The following is a 27,494-nucleotide window of genomic DNA, read 5'->3' as shown; positions in this document are numbered from 1 at the left end:
AATTTGGATGCTGAATATGGGAGTTGAATTTTTTCTTGAGTCTTACTGTAAGTACTTTCTGCTAGCTCAATTTCTGGAAGAAGAAATTATATCAACAGAATTCTTATATGCCTGATTGAATTCCATAATCAATACCTACATGCAATCCATTTTAACTAATCTCATCAGAATTAGGTCAGGAATAAAGGATTCATTTCACAAAAATAATCTAGTCTTACTTAATATTGCTAGTTGTAATAGTGTGCTATGGTTGGTGTACTAATTTTTTACTAAACCTCTCTACATATTAAACTCATTTAATGCAATATAATAGTCAAGATTTGCAAATTTTTTTGCATTGTTAGTAAAATAGCTTATATGTTTAAATGGAAGAATACCCCCAAAATAGCAAAGAGCTGGGTCTGTGAGTTAAAAAAAAAAACAGAAAAACAAAACCAAAAAGAAGGTACCAAAGGGAAATAAATTGTTCCTTAAAATCCATTATCTTACAGTACAGATAGCCTGAATAGGAAGAGTGTATCTACTCTACCTTTTCAGCCAAATGCAAAGACTGTTTATGTTAAAATGTTACTTTTGTGGCAGGTGTTGCAAAGCATATTACAAATACACATACTCATCAAACTACATTAGTAAGATCTAGCTTCTCTTTCTTCAAGTATATTAATACGGTAACTTTAAGAATACTAGCAGTAATTAGGGGGAAAAAAATGCTTCCCTGATTAATAAAGCTGGCATTTAGGACTGGGGCTTAGTCACAGATGGAGGGAAATCCTTTTAATTGTCCTCAGGTAAGCAGTTCACTTTAGGATTCATATCTCTCAGATGCTCAGTTACTTCTACTTAAATTTGCAATAATTTAGAGAATAGCTTAAGGAATCTGTTTTTAAATTAAATTTTTAAGGCGACAATTCCATATTTTACTGAGCTTTGCAATATTTGCATCAGATGAGAATTGCTTAATAATTTCAGAATAAGGATATTTACACTCCCTAGTTATGTGTAGTTATTGCATCCTGATCTGCAATGCCACTTAGTGTTCATCTTACCTTGCAGTTTTTGCTGGAAATGCAAAAATTTATAATAAGGATTTTGGTTATGTCTTCTTTTCTTCATTCAGTATTTAGAGATGGGTAAGGAACTGAGAAGACTGCTGTCTCTAAGGATTAGAAATTAAAGGTTATTCTAGTTATTTTTTCACCTTTAATAGTCTTTCCTTTGCTGGAAATGCAAAAATTTATAATAAGGATTTTGGTTATGTCTTCTTTTCTTCATTCAGTATTTAGAGATGGGTAAGGAACTGAGAAGACTGCTGTCTCTAAGGATTAGAAATTAAAGGTTATTCTAGTTATTTTTTCACCTTTAATAGACTTTCCCTAAATAAATGGAGAAATGTGATTTTTAATGTGTAACAATTTTGTAATATTTTCCTGGTATCTAATTCAGGAATAGTCTTACATAAGAACATACATTATTTATTTTTAGCTTTTTTTTTGAACAGAAATTCTCTCAGTAGTGATACCTGTGTTATATTAATGTGGAATTTTGTACCAACGGTTCCTTTGAATTTCAGGTGGAAATAGTTGCTGCATCAGTTTTCTTTCTCCAGACTGTTTCCACTTCACAACTCTTATATTCCACAGTAGAACCTTAAAAGCAGCTTTTCCAAAGTAGTGTACAAATATCAAATCTGCAGTTCTGATTTTATTTTTTTTTCATTGCAAGTAGTCTTACTTCCTGCCCTCAGTCAAAGTATAATCAGTTTTTGTAGTTCTGTGCCACTACACTCACCTGGTACAGCTCCTTCTTTTGGGAACTGTTTTGTTTTTTTGTAGCCCTTCTATACAAAATCATGGCAGCAAAGGTGAGCCTCTTCTCCCAGATAACCAGAATCTTATTTCCCTGAAAGAGCTCAAAAGATGATAGGCAAGGTGTCAGAAATTACTGGTTGAATGATAGTTCATCCTAGATGGAATTTTTTTGCAGGCACAATAAAGCTTATCTGTAATAGTGCCTGTTAAGACTTCTCCTCTAGGTAACTCACCTGAAAATCTAATTGGTACTGACATCCAGAGAAGACAGATACATTCTTGAATATTAAGCAGTCTCAGTGTTTTAAAAGCAACAAGCTGTCAGAAGTAAGTTACTGTTTTCATCTCAACATGCTTATCAGGGTACCAAACACACTGCTTTTCTGTTATCAAAATGGGTTTGTTCTGTGGGGAAGATGAAAGAAAGCAGCAAGAGTGTTTGAATCTGGCTGTTTCACATTCAGAGCATTGCTTCCAGCTGTGGAGTTCAGATATTACTCTCTGCCTGGAGAAGAACAGCAATCTGGTTAGCATAGTTTGTGGTATCTAGCAGCTGGGCAATGTGCTTTCCATTAGGTCTCACACTTGCTGGTAGCTGGCTTATGTGATCTGCTACCCTTTTGAAACTTATTTTGTTAAATTCTGAGGTAAGTTAGTTACTCTTGAAATTACAACTTGATTTCATTGCAGTAAACTAAAATACACACCTCTCAATTTATAATCAGTTTCTCCTTTTGGTGAGACAATGCTATGAAATTGCCCTATTTGAAAGTGGTGACATAAGGGCAATCTTCAGAATATTACACAGTGCAAACACCAATGATGTGGCAGCGATGGCCATAAATACAGTTGTTATGTCTTTAATAACCTGATGTTTGTGGTATCCTATCTCATCCTGTTTCATGCCACTATCAAGGGATGTGAGATGCTTTTTAAAATAGTTTGTTCTTCATTGAAGGAGAATGCATTTAAACATGTGTTTAAGTTATTGGGAATTGCATTCTTAAGTGTCAATTAAAAAAAAAAAAAAAAAAAAAGAAGAAGAAGAGGAATGAAGTATCTATCTTTTCACCCCAAATCCTATGCAGGGGAGTTTCCCAGCCTTCTAGTGGTACCTAGCTGACAGCTTCTTTAAAATGCAGCTTTCATCATACCTGCGCATATTGTAGCTGTTACCAAAAGTAGGTCTAAGAATTTTGTTTTCCATCAAGAACAGTCAGGTACAGATATATAAAATGTCAAAAAATAAAACTACAGAGATGTAAAAAAGTTGTTTCATTTTTTTTTTAACTGCAAAACTTAAGATATACTAAAGCATTATCAGAGTATCAAATGGTAGGAAAATGAGGTATTTCTACTAGGGCTTCTATAAGTCCTTTAAAATGGCATAGGTGTTCTTTTATACTGTAAATTTTGCATCACTGAGCATGTTTTATTATACCAAATATATTCTCTTGGAACTTTATAGTGCGTATTGTATGTCTGTGTACAGTTCTCTCCAGCTTCCTTGTAATCATGAATGTCTGGCTGGGGTTAATAACAGCATTTACTAATGAGGTTCACATCTCTTCTGGGAATCGGTTTCCATGAGTGTATTAGAACAGCTCTTTGGATTGATGTTAAACACAATATCAGAAATGTAATTAAGGGAATTATGGCTTAGATTCAGACTAGTTCTTTTACAGCTAGGATGCAGTGGAAGGAATGGGCAAACTTTTGAGCTTTCATTATCACTTAACTATTTTTAATTTGAAAAAAGGAATAGTGATAAATAAATACATGTATATAAGTATTATATCTTCTTTATCTGCATGTTATGCTTTCTATATGTATATTATAATTCATACATATGATTTAGAGCTCTCCAACTGCTGTATTACATTTTTGGTAGTACTTTTTCCCAACAAAGATTTGTCCTAATTCTAATATACTGAAAGTATATACCAACTAACCAACATATCAAAGCCATGTCTCAGCATATTCTGTTTTCTCCACTGCTTTCCATGTAAATTCTGGTTTCTTAAATTTGTGTGTAGTGGGGTTATAGCAAAAATCATACAAGAAATACTTCTAAGAGTTGCATCTCATTTGCATGTAAATTAAAGTAGTTCTTCCCAATCTACTCAATTCTCACTGGTAAGTATTTATTTTCCTCAATCGTTCCAAGGAAGTGGGCCAGGCCATCACACTAAATAAAGAATACACCAGAGGAAAAGCTTGGGAACTCAGTAAGCATTTATTTTTGCAATGTGTAGGTACTGAAACTTTCATTCCTTGGCCATGGGACAGAGTTCCATCTGTTGGAGTTACTGTTGCGTGAGAAGCAGCAGCCCTTTGGGCTACCTCACATTCCTTGTTTGGTTGATGCAGTGATGGGAGCAGATGCCTTTTGAGTGATTTTGTGAGACTTCCTTGAATTTACCTGTGCGAAAAAATTGAGGGTTCAAACACCTCTTATTTTCAAATTTGCTCAGTTTTTTATTACTTGTTAAAGCCGGACGTGAAACTCTTACCAACATCAATGTGATTATCCACAATTTTTATTGCTCATCTAATCTGCATTACAGAGTGTGCAACTACATGTATTACACATACATTAAAATATGTATGTGACTAGGGAAGTATTTTTATTTTTTGAGAACAGAGAGCAAAATTAAACAATATTTTGCCTGACTTGCTTCTAGACCTCTTTGTAGTGTGTGATAGAAAAACTTTACAAAACTGAAAAGTCTTTAACTCTGTTCTCCCTATGGATAGTCATCTGCTTTGGCATCCTTTTATGTTAACAAGCTTTTCCCAGAGCAGAGGGGTACAGAAATACAATCTGCCGTTTGCTATTGCAAATCTTCAGCTAATGCGGGAAGTTGTTGGCCACTTTCGGTAATGCAGTTACAAGAGGAAATGCTTACTAGTAACTGCTATATGTGGTGAGAAGCATTCTGCTTAAGTTCTCGGTACAGTTTGTGAGCAAATATACTCTAAAGGCTTAAAATATACTCTTATATCTCTTTATTGCTGTTTTCACCTTGTATTTCATGCCTGCATGTTTTACTTGTATCCCTGTTTTTGTAGCAGAAGTTAACTGAATAGTATTACCAAAGCAGTGCTGCCATTGTTGCTGTGGCTATTTCCAGTTAAATTGATTTCTTAAAAGCAGTTGCACCGATTTTAAGTCTGTTCTAAAGAACATAAATAACTTCTTGTGGGGGTTAGGGATGGGAGTGATCACTTGGTTTCTGGAAGAGGCTGCATCAGTGAGGACCATTAAAAAAAAAACCTCTGGGTGATGATGGGAGTTGCAACTTGTAAATTTAGACTTGAAGAGTCTTGTGGCTAATTTTTCTACTTGTTTTATCCTGCATTCAAAAGGAAACAACAGAATCGGTCTGTGGGTATGTTACTTCACACACTAACTGTTCTTATCAGGCCTGCCTCTGGCTATGCCTTTGATGAGAGCCTGGATAAGGGCTGACAGACCCTGGAATTATAAAGATAATGGCAGAAACCTGTAGAAAGAGATCAGATAACTTGAGAAAATGCTCATTAAAAACTTTGCTATTGCAACAGAGAATGGTTTACCATGTAGTCTTGTGATAAAGTTTTCCAGTTTAGGTAGAGAATGGGAGGCAGGGGATATTTTGTGTGAATATAAAGGGCTGTGTTAGGTTGGTGTTTTTTTAGCCAAAGTCATTAGTATTAACTGTATTTTTTCAGCTATATGAGTGTAGTGCTGAGATTGCATTCAGTGGCTAAGAGTAGCTTCTTATAAACTGATTTACCCTTTTTTCTTCTTTTTTGAAAAATTGTTTTCTATTTTGTAAGACTGGTTGTAAATGTTTACCTGAAGACTTGAAACTGTTTTGATTTTTCTCTAATGTATAAAGTATTCAGTAAATGTAGTGCATTTATTGCTGGGAATTTGAAGCAGTGCTGATTTTTTTTTTCTGATAGAAGATAATTTGTAGATGCATTACTGTTCTAATGGTACCGTATTTTGGGACACTGAAAAGGCTTTTTTCACATCATTAACATGTTTATAGTTCTTTCTTGTATCCTTTTTCTGGACAACAGCAGCACTATACTTTCAATGCTATTTAGCAATGTTCAATGTATTTTCTTGTAACTTTTTAAGACAACATCTGGGGAAGATGTACGGGATTTCACGAAGGTGCTGAAGAATAAGTTCCGGTCCAAGAAGTATTTCGCAAAGCATCCCCGGCTTGGCTACCTGCCTGTGCAAACAGTGCTGGAGGGTGACAACCTGGAGACGTAAGCTTGATTATAGAGTAATGGCTCCTGGGGTCACTGGCCTATTCCATTAAAAACAGAACAGTGAAACCTGAGAAAGAATTGTCAGCAGTTGCAAAGCCTCCTGCTGTGTTATTTTCTATGAATTGTTTCATATTATTTGTAGATCTTTCCTGGGTTTTTTTAGGGGAAAAAAAAGTAACATATTTTATGTTTTGATTTTTGTAAGCATTTTCTCATAAAGGCATGGACTTGAGCAGGTAATGTTGGAGAGAGCTGAATGGCTGTTTTACAGAGAAAAGTTCTGTAGCTCTGAGGAGACTGGGCTTTTGGAACTGTAGTGCTTCTTTTGTTGTCTCAGAATCTCTGGAGTTAAAAATATCTTAGCTAATTAGATTGCTACAGCCTTCAGAAATACAGGTGGCCTAGTAAAAGAGAGCACTCTCAGTGTCTCCAAAGTATTACTTATGGTGCCAGCAGAAATACTCCACTTGATTTACTTACTTGGTAGTTATAAGCAAAGGTCACTCTTAAAATAGCTAAATTAAGGTGTGTTGACAGGATGCTAGAAGTAGTTCCATGGATTGAGTGTCTTGAAATCCAGGAGTCTGCAGTACTGCTGTATGGTCTGAACACAGCACTGCTTAGCTAGCGACAGAGAGGGTGAAGCTGCAATGTATGTGCTCTCCTTGCATGTGACAGCTCAGTGCCCTGGTCCACGCTCCATTTTCATGACCTGAGAATTGTGCATTTTATTTACAATAAGCAAACAAACCCTGCTCATTAGTGGTTTAAGAAACAGGAGGAAGTAATCAGAAAACTGGCATTGTTGATGGATGGCCTGGCTTCTAGGGAAGCAACACACATTCAGACTTTAAAATGTTGCTCACTTCAGTTGCTGCCAACAAAGAAAAGCTGTGATGTGATGAAAGTTTGCCACTGCTGCCAGAAACTGGAATGTCAAAACTATAATTACAGGTCAGAATGAAACTTTCTTGGTCCAGACATGTGAGAAATATGCAGATAAATTGCCAGCATCATGCTATGGAAACTGCTGGTCTCCCCTGCAGGTGGCAAAACACAGTAATATGTTCCTTTAAATAATATAAAAACCTAAATATAACCTAAATAGTTACCTAAGTGTCATAATGCAATGAAACATGTACAATATAGAAATAATGTTGTTGATTGTTGTGCAGTAGGAATATAACATTGAGGGGTTTTGTTGGTGGTTGTGGGTTGTTTTTTTCCCTCAATATGTTTTTGTAACTATATTTTCTAGTTAGTTTAAAAAGAAAGTCCAATACTTGACTAGAATTTAAATGGACTGATAATGGTTTACGAACCACAGTTCAATGAATAGCACTGATTTGGTGGGGTTTTTAAAAATTGATTTTTATTTAACAATAAGAAGTCAATCTCCTGTCTCTCCATGATACACGGCACTATTGCTGTCTCTTTTCTGCATCAGTAGGTGCCTATTCAAACAATGTGGGTGGGTTGCTGGTTAAAATATTTCGTGTTTCTCCAGCTTTCTCTTGCTTAAATGGCACTGAAGTGTTTGTTTCATAGTTTCCTTCTTTCTTTCTCTCTTCTTTTTTTTTTTTTTTTTTTTTTTTTTTGTCTTCCTTACAGTCCTATCACTCTCATCAGTATGTGGCCAGAGCAATATGAGTGAGTATGCAGAACCCCTTTGTCTGAAAAGTTTAGTATACCAGTGGTTTTCTTTAGGTCAAATACTGCTAACCTGATTTGCATGAGCTACAGGGCATGCCTGATCCAAAAGAATAACCCTCTCAGAAATGTGAATTTATTTATTTGTCATCAGTCTAACTTAAAAAATAATGTTGTCCATATAATTAATTGCGTTAGAAACTGCTAATTTGTTTGTTTGTTTGTTTAACCTAGTCCTTCCCAGTCTCCACAGCTATTTCATGATGACACACACTCCAGGATAGAGCAGTATGCTAGTAGGTAAGAGATGCACAGTTTGTTATTAGTACACTGTATTTTGTGATTGATTCCTGCAGATTTTAATATACACTACTGGCTGGACATTATTTATCAAAAAGATGCAATTCTCTGCACTCAGAATTAAGTCAAATGTTTTTAAATCATCAGCTTCTGAATACAGTCATATTAAGCATAAAATAGGTAAATCTGTCATCTGTCACACCAAATGTGTTGCAGAATTATTGTGCATTCTTCTAAAACATGTTGTTTATTTTCTTCTTTTTTAGCCTTTGAAATAAATGGAACTTGTTGGATATATATTTTTTCCCTGTAGGATTTTAGACCCAGGTTATAATTTTCTTCTATGACAGACTGACACTATCCATTACCATTGACTTTTAGCAGAGCCTATAATAATTACAGATCTTTTATGTTCTAGTTTTTATGGGATCACCCTAGTCCTTTCATGCTAAAATATCTATTATGCCAAGTCCATATGAGTGCTTCTGGGTTTTGTTGAACTCAGTTCTGTACATTCAGAGCTGGTTAAGCACTAAGCAGAGCTACCCTCTCAAAACTAAGTAACACCACCTAACTTTTAGGCAACAAAAAAATTGAGCCACGTGAACTGACTTGGTTCTGCTTTGGGTGTTTTTATTGTTCTATCAGATCTCCACAACTAATAAACAGTGTTCACTTTTCAGCTTCTTGAAGAAAAATTCAGAGCTTATATTTAAGTTAACTGAATTCCCATTTATGGGCACTGTAAGAAAGCTTCAAAACAGTTTGTTAAATATCTAGCGTACCCAACACAGGGTCTTTGCTGCAAGAGAAAAATGGGGCAGGAACTAATGCTGAACGTCTACCTACTGTCAGCCTCAACATTTTGAATTTTGTTTCCGACAAAGAATATTTTCACCCTTCATTAGTAGCATAATACATTGCTAAAGGCAAAGTTGCAGTGCATTTCAATTATTTGGAACATGTCATTCATATAAATAACCCAGCATTTCTTTGAATATATAACTTAGGCCATGTAATCAATTAAAACTCATGGAGCAAATAAATTAGACTTCTTTAGAAAAATGCAAGAATTTTCTCTTTCTGTATGTCCTTTTTTCAGCCTGTGGTGCCACAGTACTGTGGCTTTCTAGAGATCCTAGCTGTAATATCTGTTTTCCCTCTCCTCCTCTGCATATTTCACATATAAACTATTAAATACTTTTTATTGTCCTGATCTTTTCAGCTAAGCTTCTTTCAACAAATATCACCAGGAATTCCCTATAAGACTGTGCCCATCTGAAGCAATATATTAGAGCTTAAAACCTTTATTGTCACTGATTTAAGAACATTCAACCCTCACTTCTCTGTTGACAAAAGTCCCCTACCTGCAATCAAGTACTGTCTCCTTGTTCAGTTGTGCTGTGTCATCTCTGAGCTGCTTCTAATTCCTTTTTTCAGCTTTCAGTTTCTATTCTGCCTTGAAGGCCTTTTGCTTTCTTCCTCTGCTCCCAGATCAGGGCTAATGCCTGATTTCACATGCTATTCCAAACAAATCCTCACTAAATGATGGAGATCAAAACCATGATCATAACATTAGAATCTGCCTTTGTGAGTCAGGATATCTATTACTTGCAAAGAGATTCAGGGCAGGCTCTCCTCTCTGAAAAATACTGGGTTTTGTAGTGTATTCCTATATGGCAATAGGGCTATGAAGATTAATTTTGAAAACCATGTTTTATCAAAGTATTAAAGATGCTGACTGAGCTAAGCAGCATTACAAAGATGGCTTGTAAGCATGTTACTCACTATGGGCTAAATCTGTTTGAGGTGCCCTGGAGCAGAGATGATCTGAATGTCTCCAGTCACTTAGGAGCTTGTTCTTCCCTTCAGGGGAGGTGTTGGAGCACAACATCCCTCTCCAGCCATAACGGGACAAGGCAACCAAGACTACTTCATCCTGCCTGTGCTGTCATTTATCCTCCTTCAACCCTGAGGAATTTTAACAAATGTACAGATGAGCAAGCTTGCTCCATGCTAAAAGAAGACACCAGAGTTTCTATTTCTTTAGGGTCTTGCCCACTGCTTTCAAAACGAAGTTTGAAGATGTTTATATTAATGCATAACACAGTTTCAAAAATATGTTTGACGTTAAGATATCTCAAAAGGAAAAAGCTGTATTTGATGCAGTCCAATATAGGTGCACAGCACTGAGTGTTCCTAGATATTTATTTATGTGTCTTACATACATAAACTATATCTTTCCTAGAAAACTGAAAAAGTAGAAAATTTCTGCTGTGATTTTGAAGAGCTGCATGGCATTATAAATACAGTGTAATAATGCAGACCTTTTAGATTAATTCCTTCCAAAATGAGGTACCATAGGCATTGACTCCCTGTAATTACACAGCTTTTTGTGTTGCTTTCCAGGACTTATCTGCCCACAGTGTGATGTTATTTGCCAAGTGTAATTTTAGATGTTGCATGTGCTATATGTAAAAAGTATTCATCCTCTTTTGTCAGTCCAGCTTTATAAAATTCAAAAAGAAGACCATCTGTGGAAACATCTCTTTAACTAATTTTGCCATGAGAGGTGTGGTGATGCTAATGATAATTATACTAGAGAGAGAAAATATATTTGTTCTTAGTTGTTTGGCAAGTACAATCAGTTAATCATAGCACAAGTTTGTCATAAAAGTCCTCTGGATTATAGGTTTTTGTCACAAAGTCTTAGAAGTTTATTCCTGTTCATGTACACAAAGATTACCATAGCTGAACTGTTTCTAAGTAGATGTGATCTTCACACTGCCTTTGTTTAAATTGTGCAGTATGTTCTCTGAAAGTCCTCATCTTTCCGTGCCTTTCAGGCTCGCGCAAATGGAAAGGACCAATGGCTCCTTCCTCACGGACAGCAGCTCCACCACAGGAAGTGTGTAAGTAACTCATACTGGTTAAGGCTACCAGATTCTTTGGTCACACCTGCATGGTATAATCTTTGTAAGCTGTAACACAGGATTTAGTCCCAGTAAAAGCAGCTATTAAGTGTGAGGGCAAGGACAGATGCATAACTTTAATTATTCCAAGCATCAGCTGTAGAAATTGGTGATGTTCATTTGATGATGTAAGGGAGCTCTGTGTTTGTCAGCCATTCCACTTGAAAAGTAAGGATATTTAATAAGACTGGAAAGAAGTTACAGCTCCATAGGCAGTAGTTTGTATTCCTTTTCTGCTTTTATTGTAGTATAAAAGAAATCTTTCTTTGTTAAAGTGGATGATGAAGTGGGTCAATAGCTTGTGCTGACTCCCAGTAATTTTCTTGCTGAAAAAAAACCCAATAAAGCAAAACACCCAAACCAAAACCCAAAAACAAACCCACCAAAACCCATCTATATTGGAGGTTATGCAGAAACAGAGTAGTGTTGCTGCTACTTCCTTAAATTTCAGTTTGCCAGCAGCTGATCCATCTGTTTGTACTTGGGGATATAAACATAGTTCCATAATAATTTTAGCAGTGATACTTTCTTTTTCGAATGATGTGTCATTTCTATTGTAAAAGCCTTCATTAAAATGTATTGATGAACCTGCAAAACACAGAAGCCCTTGGATTTGTGATTAATTAAATATTTTTAAGGTGAAAGTATGTTACCAGCTTTTTTAAAGGGGAAACAGAAACTGTTCAGCATTAGTTAGAAAATGCTATTTTTCTCAGTAACCTTTTCACTTAGTTTTTAAAAATATAATAATGACATTATTCTATCTATGAATATACTAACAATTTGAGATTCAAAATCTGTTTCTTCAGAGAAACACTAGTGATCATCTTTAAATGTTTCCTGTGTCCTGTCTAATTAACTCTTTTTATGTAACTAATAAAACTTTTTTCATTTTTAACTGTTTTTGTGGGTTTTTTTGTCATTGGTAGGCTCACCAATGACAGAAATACAGCCAAACTATTCCCTTTTGATTTCTCTTCAAAACAAAAACAACAACAAAAAAAGAGCAAACACACTGTCATTTGGCAGAGAAAGCTGAAAACTTGAAAGCAGCTAAATGCTCATACACTTGATTGAGTTGTTTATTTTGCACATGAGTCTACTCATATACAAAGACCAAACTGTTCATCCCAGATGCATGTGCTCAATTTTTACTGGCAATTAGCTATTGATTTTAATGCAATTTTCCCTCTCACCTATAAAAGAAGACCTATATTTAAAGGAAAAGAATGAACATGGTGAACGTCAGTACCAACATGTCCTGAATTTGGGTCTCAGACCTGTTTTCAAAAGGGGACTGTTACACAAAAAAAAAAAATGCAGAGTTAGAGGCCAGTGAGGACAAGAAAGTAACTTCTTTACCAGGTGGCACCCTTTGTTTTATTTGCAGATAATATTGCCTGTTTTCATTAAGGTACATACTAAAGTACTGAAATACAAAATTCTGAAGAAGTGTGGTTTGAAGTTCAGACTTAAACTATTGCAGGGAATAAGACCTATGGTGTTTGGATGCCATTTTTTAATAAAAAATCTCCTACCTCTGGAACAGTGGGAATTTAGGATTATAGTTCAGCTCTATTCTTATTATTTAAATGCAGTTAAAAATGAGCATGGTGTAATCATTCTGTATAGACTGAATTTGAAGGAGCCAGTTGAAATTTAGTTGCATGGCATGTGAAAAAGTCTCTTTTCTAAATGATATCTGAATATGTGTATACATACTGCTCATATGGTTTTCTATCTGTTGTTGACTGTGCTTGAACTGTAGAAGAACATTATGTTAAAGTTCATAGGAGCAATGCTTCAGAGCATCACAAAGTATGCTGTCTCTGTTTTGTAGTCAAGCAAAGAAGAGAATTTAAGGAGGGGTTTTTTGAGCATTCATACTGCTGTGTCAATTTCTCTTGTAAAAAAATGAGTAGTAGGTTTCTTTGCTGCTGATTTATCCACCTTGAGTAAGCAAGCAAGTAAACTATTTTTAGGACATGGTGTCCTTCACTTTCTATCCATCTGACTTTATTATGGAGAAAAGCCAGAAACTGGGGAAGAAAGGCACAACATTAAAAAGCAAACTCATTTGGACTTTATAGCATAATTGAAAGTGTCAGGACTTCCATGTCTCCTTACTGAAAGGTAATTTCTATGCAAGTCAGAAGGAGGACAGTTGATTTCTACCCCTGCATCTATAAGGAGGAGAGTATCTACTACCCTTGAAGAATTTCAAGGAATCTTGTGTGTATATAGCAAAACAGAATAAAAAAATTTGGATATAGAATGCTAATTCCAAACCCATAGCATTATTTTTGCAGCATTATCAGGCTCTTTGTGCAATGCAGAGCATTAGATAGATACTTGATGTTCCATTGCTCTGACTTCTTGGAGAATACTGTGGATTTCCTTCTCTTTAATTTTAATAGGTAAATTGAGCACACCAAAATTATCTAGTTAGGATCCAAAGAAAAAGTATAAATACTGGATAGCTTGTTTGGTTTTGTTTATTTTAAGGCATTTCTAATAAGTTATTTTTGGTTTATATTATCTCAGAGTCTTGCTTTCACTATTTCTTTTTGAACCACCAGCAGCATTTGTTCTTTATTACATACATTAAAATAAACTGGTCTTTTACACTACCACAGATCAATCTTCTTCTTCCCATGTATTACTTGTTTATATCTTTTTTGCAGAATATTTTTTAGAAATGACTCATAAAAATTTTGATACAGTTTTCTGAGACACACATCTGACAAACACTAGATTCTTATTTCCTGCTCTTTCAGTCCTTTTTGATAAACATGCCAACAAAACCCCTCAGCTTGACGAAGGTGTTTGCTCACGTGATAAATGTGTTACTGCTCTGTCTTTATCTGTGTTGTTTTCTTGTTCTAGAGAGGACGAGCATGCCCTTATCCAGCAGTACTGTCAGACGCTGGGAGGAGAGTCTCCTGTGAGTCAGCCACAGAGTCCTGCTCAGATACTCAAGTCGGTGGAAAAGGAAGAGCGAGGAGAGTTGGAGCGCATCATTGCTGACCTCGAGGAAGAGCAAAGGTCTCAGAATCATCCTACCCACTGTCTGAAGTGTCACCTCATTGTTGTTTGAGCCATGTGTGTACTATGTATAGCTGCTCGAAATGAGAAGAGATGGACCTAGGAGTCATGGTTTTTGGGGAAAAAAAAAAAGGGAGAACACCAATCAAGGCATATGCTGTGTGTACCCTGACTGTTAGGTAGTAGGGCCAGTAGGTCCGCAACAAAACAACTTAGTTTAACTCTGCTTTGTAGTCTAGGATGTCTTCCTGTAAACTGCAAGTCAAGACATTGCCTTTTTAGGAGCTACTTGTGTCCTGTGTTTGGAGCTGATCATAGCATTTTATCTAAGGAAGTTTTTTATAGAATCATAGGGGCTGGAAGGGACCTCGAAGGATCATCTAGTCCAACCCCCCTGCCAGAGCAGGGTCACCTAGAGTACATCACACAGGAACGCATCCAGGTGGGTTTTGAATGTCTCCAGTGAAGGAGACTCCACAACCTCCCTGGGCAGCCTGTTCCAGTGCTCTGTCACTCTTACAGTAAAAAATTTTTTTCGGATATTCACCTTGAACCTCCTATGCTCCAATTTACACCCATTACCCCTTGTCCTATCACTGGTCATCACTGAGAAAAGCCAAACTCCATCCCCCTGACACTCACCCCTTACATATTTGTAAACATTAATGAGGTCACCCCTCAGTCTCCTTTTCTCCAAGCTAAAGAGACCCAGCTCCCTCAGCCTTTCCTCATAAGGGAGATGTTCCACTCCCTTAATCATCTTTGTAGCTCTGCGCTGGACTCTTTCGAGCAGTTCCCTGTCCTTCTTGAACTGAGGGGCCCAGAACTGGACACAATACTCCAGATGTGGCCTCACCAATGCAGAATAGAGGGGGAGGAGAACCTCCCTTGACCTACTAACCACACCCTTTCTAATGCACCCCAGGATGCCATTGGCCTTCTTGGCCACAAGGGCACATTGCTGGCTCATGGTCATCCTCCTGTCTACCAGGACCCCCAGGTCCCTTTCACCTACACTACTCTCCAGCAGGTCAGCCCCCAACCTGTACTGGGACATGGTGTTGTTCTTCCCCAAATGTAAAACTCTGCACTTCCCCTTGTTGAATTTCATCATGTTTCTCCCCGCCCAACTCTCCAGCCTATCTAAGTCTCTCTGAATGGCAGCACAGCCTTCTGGTGTGTCAGCCACTCCTTTTTGCTTAAATCATCATTCTTATCTTCTTTTCAATGTACCAGGAGTCTGCAGATAGAATATGAGCAACTAAAGGAGCAACATCTTCGGAGAGGAATAAACCCTCTTGCATCACCTCCTGAGTCCATTGTGTCACCTCAGCATGCTTCGGAAGATGCTGAGCTCATAGCTGAAGCTAAACTCTTGAGGCAACATAAAGGGCGCCTGGAAGCAAGGATGCAGATATTGGAAGATCACAATAAGCAATTGGAGTCTCAGCTTCACCGGCTACGGCAGCTGCTTGAGCAGGTAGATTTGCACATATTGTTTCTGTATGATGGATTTCTTGGTGGAACAAGACATTAGAATTTTACTGTAGGTATTTTCACCACACTAGCTTGGTCTGTTGTACTCAGTCATTTCTAGGATGAAGAGATTTTAATTTTTCCTACCCTCTGTTACAAGCCAGGGTCAAAGTCAAATGAGCACAAGACTATTACAGGTGCTGAGGTGATCAAGGTAACTTCCAAAACATTGACAGTAACACAAACAAGTGCAATAGTTTTTCATTAATTAAAAAAGCAGGGGGAAGAAAATATATACCCTCTTCCAAGTAATAGTGCCAGTCATAACCTGTATTTGACTCCAGTTTTCTAGTCTTTCCTTAAATAATTTATTTGTTGTCACAGTTAGTCACCTTTCTTAGCATGCCAAAGACAGATGGCCACCTTTTTTAATATGCAATGGAACAATTAATTCCATTAAAACTGAGTTCCTCTTGAGTAGCATATTTAGACAAATAAGCTGCAGCAGAATGTTCTGCACACGAATATATACTGAAGGCAAGAGCCTTTTAGCAAATGTCAGTAACTAGTAGCTTTCTTTCCTGGGGGAAGATAATATCAGTTGTTTTTGAAGCCAATAAATACACATCCATGTTATAAAAATAACAGCAATATCTACAAGGTGTTGTTAGACATGTTAGTTTGTACTACACCATGTGTGGAAGCTTGGATTATAAAGAGACATTTGTATATATGTTTTCTTCTATCTATTCATTATACTTGGGTGTGAATACAGAAAGCCAAGTAATTCCTGCCTTTGATGAGTCAGATGGCTGGCTGTACATAATAGAGGATTTAACTAAGGCAAGAAACAGACCACATAAGCCAGGTATCAGAATGGCATAAGCTCCTGCTGTAGATGATACTCTCATTACAGTGCTAAAGACAATTTTTGTTTGTTTCACTGGCTGATCGACTTTGTAATTTTTCTAGGGAGTTTTGGCTGAATAGCATTGATGCATCTGTTCCAAAGGCTTCCCTGCCCCTCTAGCAGAGTGTTTTTGTTGTTGTTACTGTCATTCTAGCATCGTTTAAAAGTATTTGAGAAACTTTAATATTTATGATAACCAAAGCAACTATTAACAGTCATTCGTGAAGTATCTTGAGAACTGTGGCCTATATTAGTTGTTAGGGAGAGGGGCTTAAAATATGTAAAGAAACAGCTGTAGCATAGAAACACAGAAGTTCTGCCAAACACATAGTCACTTGCAGCTTAGTCCTTGAAGCAGGAACTTGTTCACCCTTTACATTTTTTGTTTTTTTTCTAACGTAGGTGTGGATAGCATACTGTTGCAATCTTTCTGGTATCCTTTTAACGTTCTTATTAAGACCTTTAGGGCTGTCATTGTTTGACTCAGGTTTGACAACAATGCTCTCGATCCCCTCCCCCTGCCACTCAAGTATGGAAGGAGAGAGAGAAAGAGAGACTTTACTCAATAGAAAACTAAACTTCACAGCTTTAATTAAACACTAATGATATAAGAAAATATATACAATTATACAAATGTGTTCAGATATGTGCAAAAGCCTCTCGCCCCCGCCACCCCCAGCAGCTCCCCCAGCACTCCCCTGAGCTGGGACAGTCCCAAAAAGTCTCAGAGCTGCTGGAGAGAGCACAGAGTGAGGAGGGTCAGGAGAGCTCAAGCCTGGGAGTCAGCGGTGATGGATGGAAGAGAAGGGAAGAAGAAGCAGGAAGGAAGTTGTCTTCTGTGGTCTCTGACCTTCCTCTGAGCTTATGTAGATATATGGAATGGAATATCTCTGGCCGGTTTTGCTGTCTGTCTAACTCAGCCTCCTGCGGGGCGGTCATAGATCTCCCCGTAGTGTCTGAGCTGGCAGAGTAAAGATGTGACCTTGAAGACCCAGCAGCTAGAAAAATATTCTACTGTTATCTGAGTTGGAACGCTCTGCTACTCGTTAAAGGAAAGCTTACTGAAGGCAACAAAAAATCAGTAAAAGGAAGATTGGCTTCATCCTGGCTCAAACCAGGACATACATACATATGTGTTGTGATAAAGTGGGCAGGTGGAGGGAGGGATTAGTTTCTTCTTTTAGGTTCTGCCTTTGTATTCTCCAGCTTGTGGTTTCTGACAAGCTAAGGTAGAACAGAGTTGACCTTTTTCAATATTTCTGATGATTTACACCTCATTTACTGTATTCTGTCACTCTTTTGTTTCCTGTCCAAAATCTCCTGCCTCTGTGGCAATCATGCTGTGCTTCTGATTGTTCCAAGTGCCTTTCCCAAAGTTGTTCCTGTTTCTCCTCTGTCTCTTAATGGAGGGGCTGGTACCTAGTCAAGTACATGAGAAGGTCTGTATTGTAGTTTTTATAATAGGTCTGTGACTTTTCAATATGCCTTTGTAAATGTATCCTTACTTTATTTAGCAGGGCTTTTTGACCTGACACTTAGAAGGTTTTTTTTGCAAGCTCTCTCCAAGGATGCTGAAGCTACTCCCCTAAAAGGGATTCAGAAGTTATAAATAATGAAACTTTTTGGTATATATTCTCTGGAACTTCTTTATTTTAACATTATTACAATTATGAAGCAGCACTGAATCCCATTACTGCACCATTAGCTTTCTGAAAAAAGTCATCTTTTTTAATCATGTTCGTTTTTCTGTCACCCAGGCCGTCCACAGTCTGTGAAAGTCTTTACCACTTTCACTGCTTGGGAAGGACATTATCAGAAGCCAGCTGAGGATCAAAGTACATTTACTTGTTTCTTTTGCTTTTATTTGCTGTCCAATTTTTTTTGTTGTTTTTGTTTTGTTATCAGATACAAGTATAGGAATATAAGGAATACCTTTTCTAATTAATGAGATGGGTGATTTGCATGAAATATTCTCCTAAGTCCAAGAGCTAGAATATATAACAACTCTGTAAATTCTGTAATAGTAATAAATACTGGCATTAAAGAACACAACTGGTTTACAGGAATTTTTGGCCCTGACTGGCATTTTATGCCATCTCTGTCTTTTCCATCACCAGCAAATCTCTCCTTTTCTCTTCTGCAGTCAGCCTCCTGATTGTTGTTGGGGTTAATAACTTGCCACTGAATTTAAAATAGTATTACTTTTTTTTTTTTTTTTTCTAAAATATACAGTGAGTCTGTCTACACACAGATATTTGGGTAGAAAATTAATGAAAATCAGACACTTTCGTGTAGTTACTTTTAATGCAGATGAACATTCTTAACACATTCTTTAGGGAGCACCTGTAGCAGAAATACGCATGCATCCTCGCTGTACATTTGCCTATTCAGGTTACAATTCTGAGGTTACTGTACTGTTTTTATTTTAGCAAGCCCAAAGGATTTGTAGCTGTCACATGCTGTCATTTTTGTCTGCCTGATTGATTGTAGTGCCAAAGGAAGGTGAAACAGAACTGGCATGTGGCAACTTTGTTACGAACATGTTAATCATATAGAGAAAAAACCATAAAAAATCCTTTGACCCTTCCTTTTCTTCAGTCCTTTAAGATACTAAATGCACAAAGTAGAAGTAAGACCTATTATGAAGGACATTTAATGTCTATTTGGATGACAAGCAGCCACTCTGCTGCTGGAGTTAGCCTTGTCTTAACCCTGGGAGAGTTTCCTTCGTCTCTTTACCATTATAGCACTGAAGTCTTCTTGAACACAAGTGCCTGGCTATACAGAATTACCTGGGGTTAGGTAACCCAAGCTTCACCTATTTAAAATCACCACATTCATTTTACCCAAACCCTGTAGCTGGATTGAACCCTGATATTGAATAGCAAATTACTTAACTATGTGATAGGCATTGACTGTAAAATCCTTGGCTGGCTTGAAAACATTTCTATCTTTCTTCTGAGTGCAGAACCGTATTTCTTGATGTATTCTTTTAGTCAAAGCTGGAAGTTGGTATTGTCATGCTGAAAGAGAGATTTGGAGGAGAAAAAAGATTTGCTGAGTGCTCAAGGGAACATCTATTTCCTACTACTGTGTATGGAAGAAAAAGGATCTTTCATTGTTCAACAATCTTCGATTCTGTTGAAGATTTTATTTTATTTTTTAAAGTGGAAGTTTCTCAAAGAATTGAATGTTGTGCTTAAGGCTGTGGGCTGCAAAGAGGCAAACTTGTGCACAAATTAACTGCCATTCTGTATATATTCTCTTTGCATTGAGTCTCACAGCTGTTCTAAGTACTTGGTCAATCTCTGTTTCAAAAAGATCTCAAAAGTAATGATAGTTTTTATTACAGTTGTATCTGTGTTTGACAGATTTACTTAAACAGTCTGCTGTTCAGAAGCAATTTAATGATTTACAATCAAAAAGATAAATTATAGGGGCAACCATTGAATTTGTTAAGGATGTCTCAGAGATAAATACTGTTACACATGTATCTGGGGTTTTTTTCATAACTTGTGAACCTCAAATACTGTATTACTACTCTGTTCCTCAAAGCATTTTTACAAGAAAGAGGGAAAAGAGTGAAAAAATGCCTGAACAATATTTCTGAGTTGTTATAGTGAAGAAGTCTTATGCTCTTATTTCATGTCCATATGTGTATACTTAAACATAATCTCAAGCATATACTTGGTTACAACTAAACGTGATGTACAACTTCATGTGTTTGATTCTTCAGGTGAATTTAAGAGTCCAGAAAGGCTTACCTACAACACAGATTTTGAAGTATATGGCCTCCTTCTTACTATTTTCTGATTACATAGTTCATAGTTTTCCTGCAATTTAGAGCCTCATAAGAATTCCACTTAATTCCAAATTTCCTTTTAACAAGTTGTTGGTTTGTTTTTCTTTTCCCCCTAACAGCTGTATAGATCTAAACCAACTTTCAGTAGTTTGGAGAGCAAACAAGATAGAGCACCTCAAAAAGGAAAAGAATGGGATGACAGCATACAAGCCCACACTTAATTTTTGTATATACAATTTATCTAAATTTGACTGTTACTGTTTTTTGTGTAGCCTGAGTCAGACTCCCGGCTTAATGGTTCATCACCACAGCACTCTGCCCTCAGCTACCCACTCGAGCAAGAGACAAGCTCACAGTTTCATCAGACAGGTAAGTGTTTTGAGCAGATAATGTGCTGTGTGCCTCTATAGGTGACTACTGAATACGTTTGTTGGCATCTTTTTGAAAAGATTTGTAAATAAAAATAAACTTATCTTTGTGATGCTACTAGGAGCGAGACTTACCACAGCTGGAGCTTTTGCCTCCCTACACTTACAAACAGCTGCAGTATCATGAGAATCCATGTGACTCTGGATTATGGAGTTCTATCAGTAGACTTCTTGGTCCCATCCATTTTGAGCAAATTAATTTACTGGGCAAATCCATCCTCATTGAAAAGGAAATGAGATCTTACTGAACCGAAATGGCCAACAGCTGTTTGTCCTACAGTACAAGCAGCCAACCAAGTAATCTTTCAGATACAGAAAGAAATATCCAAAACATGTAATTGAAGCTTCTTGGTAGCTGCTTTAAAAATTCTTGTGTATCCTCTGCTTGTCCTGGTATTTTGATGACTTCACACCCCAAAGACTTCACATCTTTAGGAATTACTGAGTTTAGGAATTGTTTAGGTATACAGCCTCTGCACATGAAGAGATTTTTCTCTTCAAAGATTATTTTAAGTTCTCTTAAATCAGAACTCATTAATTCCACTGGGAATTAGCAGAAATAACTACAGACCATTAGATGTTCAAAATTAGGGGAAAATTATCTCAAATTATCTTAAATGTAATTTCCTCCCTGATTTGGTTTTCAAGCCTTTATGTTATAGATGAAAAATGATTTTATTTCTGTGGAAAACAAGGCAAATATTTCCTTACATACTGAAAAGCTTTCATTTAGCATTTACATGAGGGTTTACTTTAATTTATCTAGAAAAACATGGAACATCTCTGAATCTGATTTAATGCAATGGTAGATTTATGAGAAATGCTGTGTAATAACACTGCCAGGAGCAGAGCCAGTTGCATTCCCTAGCCATTCCCTTGGATTAATTTTAAGCAGCATTAAAAACAAAATGGCAAGGAGGATTTTAACACTAGTGAAGTTGTTGGTGCATATTGATTAAACACCATCTAAAAGATAAATGTTTTTTTTCAGAAAAGAATGATATATTTACTTGGGAAGTTACATGACAAATCATCTGAAAATGGAACAGAATATTAATTGAGCAGCTACCAAATACAATTCCCTCATCTTGTAAAACTTTTATTTATTTTAACTGTAAATGTTTATATACTGTTCCTTTTTGGCAGCATTTTTTCAGTTTAAATCTTGGGTGCAGTGGTTAAGCTCAAATAAAAGTGAAATGAGTTCTGCTGCAAATCAGTAATGTTTACTTTAATGTCCTCTCCCAAGGCTGGCAATTATCAATGATGGTTCCTATACATGATGTTACAAAAGCTTCAGGTAGTGGTTTCTCTTGAAATACAAAGGAGTATTTAACGGGAAGGTGGAATGAGAATGCCTTTCAGGTTGTTGTTGTCATCCTGTTTTTTAATCTTCTCATTACAAAATTCATTGCTCTTTTTTGTTGTCCTATCTGCAGATGACTTGTTAGTTCCACCTCATGATACCAACACAGATCTAACAGATGTTATGGAGCAAATCAACAGCACATTTCCAGCCTGCTGCTGTAAGTTTAACAAAATGTGTCTCTCAGAATAGTATTGGATTTGAGGCTGTCTTTTGAAGAAAAAAGCCACTTTTATGGTATTGACTAGGAAAAAAATCTCTCTGAAAGATTTTTTGTCAAGGTATGCAAGATCCATTATTATTTCTTTAATGGTCCTCAATAGACACCACTTTTGAAGGGAAAGAAACAAATATTCTCATGTTTTAAATAAGGGAATACAGATCCAGAGCCCCATTTGCTGGTGATGTAAACCTTATGTAGAACTTAATTGAATGTAGATTGAGAAAGCCTGAATGCTGTTTCTCTTAACAAAACTCGGAAAAAGGCCTTAGGCGACAGGAGGGGCCATAGCCTGATCCTGGCTGCCTTAACAAATTATTGAACTAGTTACTGAACTGATTCAACAGGGGAAATAACTGTTAACATGGCATGTAACACCTTTCCCTGTTTAAATGCACTGAAAGTTGATCTTTTATTCAGTATCTATTAAATAGAGATCAAAAGGAAAATCCATTAATTTTATATTCATGGCTTATATCAGGTGACATACAGTTCCACTTGTCCTATTCCTTCCAGAGTACCACTGCACTTAGAGGAGTGAGGAACTATCTCTCTGGTTGCAGCAATGTTTTATACAGACAGTTTTTTTGGCAGGGAGGTGAAGTGGCTACTTTATTATTCAGCCAATTTTTTTTAAAAATACATGCATACACATGTATCTTCAGCTCTTTTGCCATAGAAAAACAGTGAAAACTTTTTATATGTTCTTAAAATTTCAACAGTTCTTTCACATGAAATGTAATGACCATCAGTTTTAAAAGGCAAAACCAAGAGGGAATTGTTTTGACAGCATCAAGACTGAACTTTTATTATATTTTGTAAAATCAGTGGTGCCTGTTAAAATACCCCTTTTATCTCTTGCGTGTATATTGCTTGGCTGTGAAGAACTGCATCACAGAAGGTGCACTTTGCACATTTTGAAAAGCCAAATTAGGATCTAGCAGAAGAGGTTTGGTTTCAGCTGTCCCTAGACATTCTCAGTGGGTTCAATAGTTCAGAGCCCATCACTTTGCAAATCTAGGGCTTTTATTCTAAGGAACATCTCTTCTTGAAGTCAACAGCTAGTGGAGCTACTCAGCACAATTCAGGGGTGTGTGTGTATTTACAAATCAGTAAAAAATTCAAATCAAGTATCAGCCCGTGTTTTTGCACATTCCTATTTTGCATTCATAAGAAGTACAGCAGCTACTGGAGAGTTGTCCCAAATGAATTTACAGCAAAGTAGTAGACATACTCCCTTACATTCCTATGTCAGGGCAAGCTTAATAATGGTGACTGCTCTCAACCAAAAAAACATGAAAAAAACCCCATATCTTAATATCTATGAATCAATACCCTGAATGAGGCAGGAGGGGACTGCAAGGGAAAACCATGGCATCACATTTTTTCATATTGTGATGCATATTTGAGCATTTAAGATTAAAACAAGTCATAGCTCCAAATTTCATGTGATCCTTTGTGCTTGTCATTGACATGCTGCTGCAGAAATAAAACCAAACCAGCACATCCCAATTAGTAGGTACCACTTATCTTTGCTTTTCTTCAGTCATTCTGTAATATCTTTTACATGGGAAGTTTACTAGGAATGTAGTTTTTTAACCAGGTAAGATTTATATACAGTTTTAGAAGCCTGGAATGAGAATTACTAGTCTGGCCTCCCCAAGAGTGCCAGGAATTTTGCTAGGGAGCACCGTGACACATCATCTAGTCCATATTCTTTTCCTGTGGGTGTTTGAGATGGATCTGTCTTTCTGAACAGTCGTTTAACCTGTTCTCTAAGGCTTCCAATGACCCAATCTCCAGGAACTCCCTAGGCAATCTATTTTAAGAGCATTCCTGTATGCCTAATCTTAAAAAATAATACCCTTTTTAAATTTTGCTTACATTTAATTTTATTAGAATAGCCTTCATGTTCAACATACTATATTTATTTATTTAGAAAAAAAAAGGGAGCTAATTTTCATCACCTCATCAGTACTGGTCTACTTTGGCCATAGCTTTCATTAAGGACAGTTACCAGCATCTGAGCCTAACATACGTTATTTTTATCCTGTCTTAACTGTATATAAGAGCATGTTGTCTTCTTTCTATGGGTTTCAAGTTACAATTCATCTTGAAATCAGTATTTCTACTTACTCTAAATACCCTTATGAAGCAGTTATTCACAGAGTATGGCCAGCACCACTCTTAATGGCAGGGTTGTTTGTTTTTTTTATTCCCCAGATCCTTTGATTATGGATATAATGCCTCTTTTCCTTCCTTATTTATGAGGTTGGTCCTCAGACTTATACAGGTATTTGTAGTAGATGGTATTGTAGTACAGCAGTCAGAGGTCTATATGGTGACAAGTGGTGAAAAAGGAACAATTTATATAATCTGTATATTCATAATGCTATACATTTATTACAAGAAAATGAAATTTATGAAGAAAGTTATTGATAGACCATTACAACACACTTCTAGTTAAATGTTTATATTTTTAAGATAGGAGTGTTTCTGTTATTTTGTAGTACATATTTTCCTGACACTGCCTTTGTTTTTAAACTGCCAAGATGCAGAATCATGTAGATTTCTAACTTTTGTTTTTTCTGTTTGCAGCAAGTTTCACTGGCAGACCGCAGGTACGAGACATGCTTGCATATTTCCATAGTCATTGGAAGCAAAGTAAAGCAAGTGGGAAAGTTCCATTAAAGCAAAGTGGCCAAGTTTTTTCCTATATTTTTCCTAGAGATCTATTTGGAAACTAGACCAATTTAAAAGGAAGGTTGGAGTATCCCAGTTAACAGAAAATTCCTGCTAGTTCAGGCATTACCAAAGGTACTATGGTATGCAGTTCTGGATGCTGAGCAGATGGAATCAGCTTGAATCTATCAGGGTCAATTCATTTCAAGCCAGCATCAGCTCTGCAAGATCAAAACTGGTTCTTGCAAATATATCCCTGTTTCTTTGTGCCCTGGTGCTCGTAGGTCATGTTTCAGGAGCTACAGGCATCAAGTCAGAAGGATCAAGAGCCACACAGCATCTTAAGCATTAAGCATTGGATTAATGCCTTCTCCCAACAGGTGACCACTTTCCAGACCTGAACCAGAAATGTGCCTATTTTTAGAGTTCACAAAAATATGGAAAACAATCTGGCATTTTGAAACTTGTTTTTGAAAATCTAACTGGTTTGAATGGTCAAGTAAATTTATCTTATAACAGAAATTTGAGAAATAATAGTTATAGGTTTAGGTTGATATTAAGGCACATGTAGGGGACAAATAAGGAACAACATAGTCTTCTGTCTTTGCAGAGTTTTTTCTAAGTTTCATTGTTAAATAAGTTTTAAAGACTACCAGAAATTTCTGTGTGAGTCTTCAGAAGAATATATTTACTCCCTCAAATTGTTTTACCTTGTTCTTGTTTACAAGGTCAAACCTCCCCAAAATTAATACCTAAAAATTGCTCTGCAAATACTGTCTTGGTTTTTAGAATCTGGGATAGTAGGATTGGCTTCCCAAGCAGGGAAGAGAATGGGATGAATCATGCCCTGCACTCAGTTAACGCAGACTTTTGTGTTCTGGTCTCTTAATAAGTTGCAGTAGTGAATTAAATAAGCATTTTTCAGCAATCCTTCCTCTAAGCAGGCATAGCGATAGCTTTCAGCGATCTCAGTGAATAATACTGATCTTCCTGAAAAAGTGTTTTGAGTTTTTAGGTAACAGATGATTTGTGAATGGTCTCACACTGCAAGTCTACCTTTCCAGAACCAAAAGAGAAGACACATTTTTCTGTTTTACAGAGAACAGAATCCTGACACAGTCTGGAAATAAGCATCACATTTTAAGAGGCTGCGTTTGAATCCAGACCCTGTGTATTCTCCATTTTTAACACTTAGGCTTCAGATAGGACAGTATTTTGCCTTTTTTTTTTTTTTTTCTTCCCTGTGGGTGTAGAACATGGAGAGTCTGTAAGTTGTATTAACTGTTCTGTAGACATAACATCCTTTGGGTCTTACTCAGAAAGAATTCTAAACACTGCAGTATAGTAAAATTAAGTTTTTCTTAACAACATTTCTCAGCAATTTGCTGAGTCTTGGGCCAATACATCTGAATTTTTAAAACACAGGGGTTTTTTGTGAAATGACATCAGAGTCCTTAACTGAACCAAGCTTGGAGTATTTAGAGCTTTCTGTGCGCGTTAATGTGGTACTGACATGGTTATTTCTCATCATGACAGGCAATGTGAAGTGTTCATTTGGACATCAACCTGTGCTTCCCAATGTGCAGTTACAGCCCTTCTCTACAAACCACCGATCGCAAGTTCCACTTCATCAGAAGGCTGCGTGGGACCTTGGAACATGCTGTTTGCTCTGTGTGTTCTACTTGAAATAGTAAAACACTGAATACCCAAAGACAAGGATGTTGTTTTTTATAGTATTGTTGTTTTTCTTCTTCTTCCCTTTCTATGCAACTGTAAATTAATGAGCAGTGGAGTATTTGTCACTGATTTGTATAAATATACAGCCACGGGAAAAGGGGCAGGGGCTTTATATACGTTCTTTTTGATAATCGTAAAGAGAACTGCCTGAGGAGTTTGGAGCAAAATGTTACATTTATACATTCCTTTCAGCTCTTTGCTTTTACATTGTAAGATACTCTTAGTTATATTCTCAAACATTTAATATTCTGTAATGATTATTTATATGCTAACCATCTGACCACGCAGATCCCAGATTACCCTTTAATTGTTTTTAGGGTTGGCATATGAAGTTCCCATAATCTGCATTATGGTTACTAGTTAACAAAAATCGCCGTTGGCTGCAAGCTACAGTATTTTAACAATTCCATTAAACAAGGTAAACTCTCATTTTGAGTCATAACAGCCTCATGCACAAAGATGATATTTTTAACTTTCTTTTCATTATTTCCAGCCAACACACTCCATTTGGAGGATTATGTTTTTAAGCCTTATTTTATTTTGAATTGGGAGATAGCTAAAAAGAGGACTTAAATGATAGTTTCAGTTGTTTTTAGTAAGGTCTGAATTAGTGTAATCTTTCCCAACATTGTTCAGAAACAAAGCTTTGCTGTTCCTTGCTGTGCCAAACTTGCTTCAAGTTTTGGAATTTACAGTCTGTGATGTACAGCTCATTTCCCTGAAATCTCCTTCTGATGATCTGAACACACCAGTCTTTTGTCTGTGTCTTGGAAATGAAGAGACAATTAGAAAGCCCTTTCCAATACTATTAGCGATGGAACCTTTC

At 36.7% G+C, this 27,494-nt stretch overlaps 1 protein-coding gene across 1 annotated transcript in view; it reads left to right on the top strand.

Annotated features, from left to right (window-relative positions):
• Positions 1–26,982, top strand: part of UTRN (utrophin) — a 346,073-nt gene extending 319,091 nt beyond the window's left edge. Inside the window, exons 67-76 of the mRNA XM_010000014.1 lie at positions 5,941–6,077; positions 7,692–7,730; positions 7,965–8,030; positions 10,877–10,942; positions 13,889–14,047; positions 15,284–15,527; positions 20,508–20,604; positions 22,103–22,189; positions 24,848–24,870; positions 26,468–26,982. Of these exons, the coding sequence (XP_009998316.1) occupies positions 5,941–6,077; positions 7,692–7,730; positions 7,965–8,030; positions 10,877–10,942; positions 13,889–14,047; positions 15,284–15,527; positions 20,508–20,604; positions 22,103–22,189; positions 24,848–24,870; positions 26,468–26,476 (927 nt within the window). The 3' untranslated portion in view covers positions 26,477–26,982. The remainder of the gene's footprint in view (positions 1–5,940; positions 6,078–7,691; positions 7,731–7,964; positions 8,031–10,876; positions 10,943–13,888; positions 14,048–15,283; positions 15,528–20,507; positions 20,605–22,102; positions 22,190–24,847; positions 24,871–26,467) is intronic.
• The last annotated feature ends 512 nt before the right edge of the window (positions 26,983–27,494 follow it).

The sequence above is a fragment of the Chaetura pelagica genome, unplaced genomic scaffold, assembly GCF_000747805.2.
Source record: "Chaetura pelagica isolate M959 unplaced genomic scaffold, ChaPel_1.0 scaffold135, whole genome shotgun sequence".
NCBI classification, from domain to species: Eukaryota; Metazoa; Chordata; class Aves; order Apodiformes; family Apodidae; genus Chaetura; species Chaetura pelagica.
This window is presented reverse-complemented; position numbering and strand designations above follow the sequence as displayed.